Below are 6,108 nucleotides of genomic sequence, written 5' to 3'. Positions count from 1 at the left end.
GAGCAAGTGGAAGGTGGGATATGTTACTTTGTATATTATATATCTGCATTATTGTTCATTATGTCCACTTCCTTCTTGTTTACACTGATTTGTATATGTTTTTTTTTCCCCACAGATTCTTCCTCATTTATATTTTGCTTATAATCAAGGACCCCGATAAAAAACAATCAGAATTTACTACATGGAATGTGAACCAAGAGATGTCAATCATGCAGCTCATAGTTCCGGAAGCAAAGCACAACTTCACTCATTGAAAAAAAAAAAAGACTTACCAAGTTATTTAATGTAAATCTATATGAATAATAACAAGTATACTGCCATTGTTATTTGATAAAGCTGTTTATTGCTTGACTGTAGATATAAGCACCGAGGATTGATTATATCTGACATTCCTTGTGTGTTTTATTATATGTGGATGTAATAGTGCAAATAAAAGTCTGCCTGATTATTACACAACCATAAATTGTTTTTCAATATCAGCTGATACAGACGTGATAATGATGAGAGCTGCTATTAACTAAAGGTCAAGGTGATTAATAGAAACACTTCAGGCATATTTCAATTACTGATTTAACAACACATCGTCAATCATGAGGAGAATCTGATTCATGTCGTTTCAATCCTTTTTTGGGTACAGGTCTGGGTGGCTTTGCTCACTCAGACACTGATGTTTCTTTCCAGGCTCTTGTGTAAAATGAAATTTCTTCTTCTGGTGACAAAATGTTCAGCAGTACTTCCTCCCAACACTGACTCATGACCCTCTGAGTAACCAAAGAAACCATGTCTCCTCTCTTTCTGCTTTGTTTTTAACATTGAGGTAAAATTTCATCTTCGTAATTCTGCCATCATTCTTTTATTTTTCTTGTAGAGCAAACGTTATAAAGGCATATGTGCATCTCGTCTTGTGCAATAAGGCACAATGTACACAGTCCTGTTATGATAAGCTTTAGTATAACTTCTGCCAAAGGTCGAATTAATAGAGCAAATATCTTCAATGTTTTTATTTAAAGGTTCAGTGTGTGGAGTGAAGTTGTATGTTGCAGGTGAATACCCCTCACTTCATCCTCCCCTTCCAAACATGAGAGAGAACCAGAACCTTCAGTTCATCAAAACTCAAAAGGTGTTAGTTTCGCATAAGTCTTAAACACTGATATCTCTGATTGTACACAATTTGGTGTGGATCTAAATAAAAGTTGTATAAATTGAAAATAAATATGCGATTAATGTGAGGAATAAAGCAAACCTCAAAACAGTACTGAAGTACTTCAGTAAGCGTACTTTACATTTCACCACCACACTAACTTGCCTTTTCTTTAGCAAAATCAAATTTGCAGCCATATGAAGAATCTGAGCTGATCTAAATGAATTATTGGCGCATCAGCATTAAAGCAGATTCCTCTTGTTAACACATGTAAACATCCTTTCAGTTTTCTTGATGAAGACACAGAACAACATTAGCTGAATCTCTAACCATGAATCCATCCTACATGTGTTTTATGTGCGTTGAGGATCATAACTCAGGATGCAGAGCTGCGTTTGTTTCTGTCTCTCCCTGTAGACCAGTAATTCACATGCAGCCGACAAGCTGAGTTCGACCAACTGAAACAGGCGAGGCTTCACATCCTGGAGCCGATTACCCGTCTAACACCTGGGGATAACTCAGCCGCTGACTCTGATTGGCGGAGATAATTATACATCACTCTTCTGTGATGCAGTTTCCCTCAGGAGGTTTGCGACGCGGTTGTTCTGCGCTTTGCTCTTCTGCTTCTTTAATATCGTTATCATCCAGAATCTAAACTAACACTGTCGAGTGACGCGGGCTGGTCGTTAAACTGGAAGTTTCTCAGCAGGGGGAAACTGGTTTTAAACATCACCACAATGTTCATCTGTTATAGGAAGAGGAAACTACCGATGAGTTTAACTACATTTTATCTGGTGACAGAACCCTTCAAGTCACAAGGGGAGGGGGCAGTGGCCTTACCTTGAACAGAGTCGAGTCAGGGAAACTGCAAAGGGCCCAATAGTTAAAGGGACGTTGCCTAATGCAGAGCTGAGTTTTTTTGCGTGTTTCACCCAAGTTTAACTTTTATTTATTTTTGTAGTTTACAGTTTTATTTTGGACTGCAGAACTGGGGTAGTGGTTGGCAAATAACCGCTTGTTCCAACCTCACACAGGTTTCTGATCTCTTGTGTAAGGAAGTTGGTCATAACATGAAACAGATGTAACTTGGCAGTACATTGTGACAGGTTCTGCATATCTGCACATAGCAGTGATGTATGACAGCCAATAAACCTGGAAACGTGCAATAATTACCGTCCACTGACCTGGAAAAGAACCAAGATACAAATAATTGCAGTCAATTAAAAGACTACCTTCGTGGTTGTTGTGTTTTATTTACAATTTTGGATGCATCACTTTAACATCATAATGCAAAACCTCCCATCACTGTATCTTTGCGGAAATCATCTGAGAATGTGAACTAGATGAGTTGCACATCCTCAATCGTCTCTGGTGTTTGTGTGGACGACAGTAGCACCATTTGACCACACGAGGTCAGTGTTTTACTGGTTGGTGTGCAGGCTGCATGATAAAAATCTGAAGTAAAGCTGAGTAATAATTGCGGAAGACTTTTTGTTGTTCCTGTCTAAACAGACGCATGTATTTTTTTCTTCTGTTTGCCGGTTAACCTCCTGATGCCGGAGAACTTTCTCCTGTTGCCACACTGCAGGTTTCCTCTGTGTTCACGAGGTGAGAAACTCGGAACTCTGTCGGACTGAATGTCGACACGAGAGCGGAAACTTAGGTTCTGCAGCTGAAACATGATTCTATTCACTATTTTAACTCACTGTCTAACAGTAATTCACCATTGACACCTAATGAATTGCGTAAATTCACGTGTTTGGACCATAGATTGTATATGGTTTGGACATACAGCTGTACCTGAAGGTGTTTCTGTTATTTTGTCCACCACCTGTAGTTTTGAACAATGAAAACCGGCAGCACATCAACTCTCATACTGCTGGAGATGATCTACGTCACGTTGCTCCCAGGTAAGATGACATGTTTTAACCTTTGGTTTTTTTTTACGAGACAGATTGTTTTTCATCGTGAGGCGTATGGAACAATGTTAGCTGATGAATATTGATTTGAAGTCATTATTAAGGTTTTAGTGACACATCTTTGCTTTAACAGAACAGTTTACAGCCATGTCTCTATGTGCACCTAGTTCCTCAATAACTGTCGATAGAATGTCTATATATTACAATTTTAAGCACCTTGTAATTAAAAGGAAAACAGTTGGAAGCAAATTTAAGATCAAACAGCATTAGAGCTAGAATAAAAATCTTAAAAATAAAAAACATTTGCAACCTAGAATTATGAATATAAGCAATAACCCCTAATTAATAATATCATATTATCATTACCGCTATTCGGATATTTAAAAAAATTGAATATTTGATAGTATAAAGTAAGTAAAGCTGTATGATTTTTGAAATATGAACTTTTCTATTTACTTCATCATTGTATTTGCATTACTTCCATCTGCCGCCACATCACCTTCCCTTTTCTTTTGTTAGCTCTGAATGCACAAACAGTCAGTGTCCTGCCCGTGGTGACTGGATATCTCAGGCATGATGTAACCCTGCCATGCCACTTCATCAAAGCATCAGTAAATGACACTGTAACTCAGGTTCAGTGGAATCAGCTTGAACCAGAGGAAAAGACTATCGTTGTATTTAAACCCCCATCTGACTTGAACATCCCTGTTCCTGCTCTGAAAGAGAAGGTGGAACTCACAGAACAGTCGTTAATAATTAAAGCTGTTGAACTGGAGGATGCAGGGCTGTACAGGTGTGTCCTTTCAACCTTCCCCAGTGGTTCATTTGAGGGAACGACCAAACTCATTGTTCGAGGTGAGTGTGGAAAGTAACGTGAAGACCCCTAAACCAACAAACAAATAATAATAAAGATCATCTTTACTATTCATTTGTTTTTGTGTAATCATACTTTGGATTATTGCTCAGTGGAGATTAACATGGGTCTGATCATGTTGGTAAATAATAGGAACCATTACAGATGTCCAAAAAATCAACTATATCAATCCTCATGATCAATTTCATCCTTTATTGTACCAAATAAAACTGTTACTGATCTCAGACTAACTTCCATTATTTTTAAACACCACAATCTTTAAAATAATTTGACTTGATAGTCACACACAGAGTAAATCATGGTCATGTGTTGTTTCTTCTTCCAGAACAGCTGCCATTATCATCAGGGGAGGTGTCCGCTATAGTGATTGCTGTCATACTGCTGGTGGGGAGCATGGCAGCCATAACGTATTTCTTCTTCATCAGAAGGTGTGTGTGTGTGTGGGGGGGGGGGGGGGGGGGTGCGTGTGCGTGTGTGTCTGTGTTCTGCGTGTGTGTGTGTTTTCTGTAGGATTGTTCAGTTGATGCTCTAGGAAAAAAAAACCTCCCACAAACAATACTCACTTGTGTTGTTTTTGCGTTAGCCTGCTAACAAACAAACAAATTCAAATGAAAACGTTAACTCGGAGGTAATAACACATTTGGAAACATTAACCTGAGCTCCTGCATGGGAACTGACACACATTTGGTATACTTCTTTCGATATTTCATAGATTAACTATTGGTGATTTAATCAAAAATAATCTGCTGATTCATTAATAATATAAATAATCTATCCAGATATCTCAGATTTTAAACAACTCCCAGAACAGATCAACTAATCAAAGAACATTTGATTCCTTTCCTCAGGTGTGACTCTTCAGTCAGCCACAGTGTCTTCAGTGGTGAGAACACAAACATTTCCTCTATTACATTATTTCACATCTTTCTGTTGTTGTTTCCAGTCGCCTTGAATAAAGCCGCTCTGTCTCTCAGACACAGGTGGGACAGTGATGGATGTGTCCAAGTCATCTGGCATTGAAAGAGCTGAGGTGAGCTCCGAGCTGCTTCGAAGCCGCATCTCTGAATTGAATGAGTCGATGTGGGATAAAGTTTGTTTACTCTCAGGCTGTGATAAGGAAAAAAAAGACATTTTCTCTCCATTTTCTCCGTAGGACGTGGTCTACTCTGGAGTCAAGCTCAAACCACTGAGAGGCGAGACGACCTCGAGCAACGACGAACACAGGAGGCCATCGAACGCAGACGTGACATACGCAGATGTTATGATTTTGGGTCGGAAGCCAAAATGAGGGCATAAATAATAAATCACTTTCAAAGCTGCTGTTTGTAAGTTACATTTACTATAGTCTTGGTATCATTCCACATATTGTAATATGGATGAATGGACCTGTGGTCTGAGTACCAGCTAAACGACAGCCATTCTCGCCGCTCTGTGAGGCCACGATCTTCAACCATTTAATCAATTAATTATCAATTTAATAACTGGCACGAGACAAACTCCAGCTGAGGCTGATGAGAGTATAACCTAATCTAGAATGACCCTTTACTTCGCTTCACTAGATTTCTTTGAAATCGTGGCGTAGTTTTTGCAAAATATCCTTGCAGTATAAAACATAGCCTTTTTGGAGAAGGTAATAACACTTTGTCCTGAGAGGCAGCTCGATGAAAAATCTGTAAGGAGGTAATTCCAAAACATCCTCCTTTAATATGTGAATTAGATTTGATTACCTGTAGCTGCTCCTGGATTTCAATAAAGAGCTTCTGAGTTCTGAGTCCATCTGCTTTCAGTCATTTGTGCAGAAATTGCTTCATGTAAATGTTTCTTGTGGCTGTTTTTCTTGCTTAAGAAAGTTACAAAATATGGTTTGCACAGTTGCTGTCATGGTGGATACCTGCTTGTGCTTCTTCTCTTATTCAACTGGCAACTATATTTTTGTAGGGGTACATCGGGCTTTTCCATGTTGGACACCATCAGTGAACATCACTGACTATGTCTCATTATTTCCTGGAATACATATCATGCATTTTAAAATAAAGACAGAGTCAATGACAGATAATGGCGTCGATATTCTATAATTTTATTTATTATTAAGAAGTGTTTCACAAAGATGTTGAATTGTTTGTCACCTGTTTCCTCTCTGATGCACTTGAATTAAAGGGACATTGTTTAATGCA

At 38.6% G+C, this 6,108-nt stretch overlaps 1 protein-coding gene across 3 annotated transcripts; it reads left to right on the top strand.

The window, feature by feature from the left end:
* The first annotated feature begins 2,774 nt into the window (after nt 1–2,774).
* Nucleotides 2,775–6,108, top strand: LOC133965475 (nectin-3-like protein). 3 transcript variants are annotated; one of them, XM_062400053.1, is made up of 6 exons: nt 2,775–3,051; nt 3,580–3,915; nt 4,260–4,362; nt 4,783–4,817; nt 4,915–4,964; nt 5,088–6,108. In XM_062400053.1, exons 1-6 carry the CDS (start codon nt 2,988–2,990, stop codon nt 5,220–5,222), a joined length of 723 nt encoding a protein of 240 aa, XP_062256037.1. In that variant the 5' UTR covers nt 2,775–2,987; the 3' UTR covers nt 5,223–6,108. The 3 variants fall into 3 exon arrangements, with proteins under 3 accessions (XP_062256037.1, XP_062256036.1, XP_062256038.1); XM_062400052.1 differs by having other exon boundaries at nt 2,779–3,051; nt 4,909–4,964; XM_062400054.1 differs by lacking the exon at nt 3,580–3,915 and having other exon boundaries at nt 2,779–3,051; nt 4,909–4,964.

The sequence above is a fragment of the Platichthys flesus genome, chromosome 11, assembly GCF_949316205.1.
Source record: "Platichthys flesus chromosome 11, fPlaFle2.1, whole genome shotgun sequence".
Classification (NCBI taxonomy): domain Eukaryota; kingdom Metazoa; phylum Chordata; class Actinopteri; order Pleuronectiformes; family Pleuronectidae; genus Platichthys; species Platichthys flesus.
Note: the sequence above shows the minus strand (reverse complement) of the source record. Positions and strands in the feature narration are given on the sequence as shown.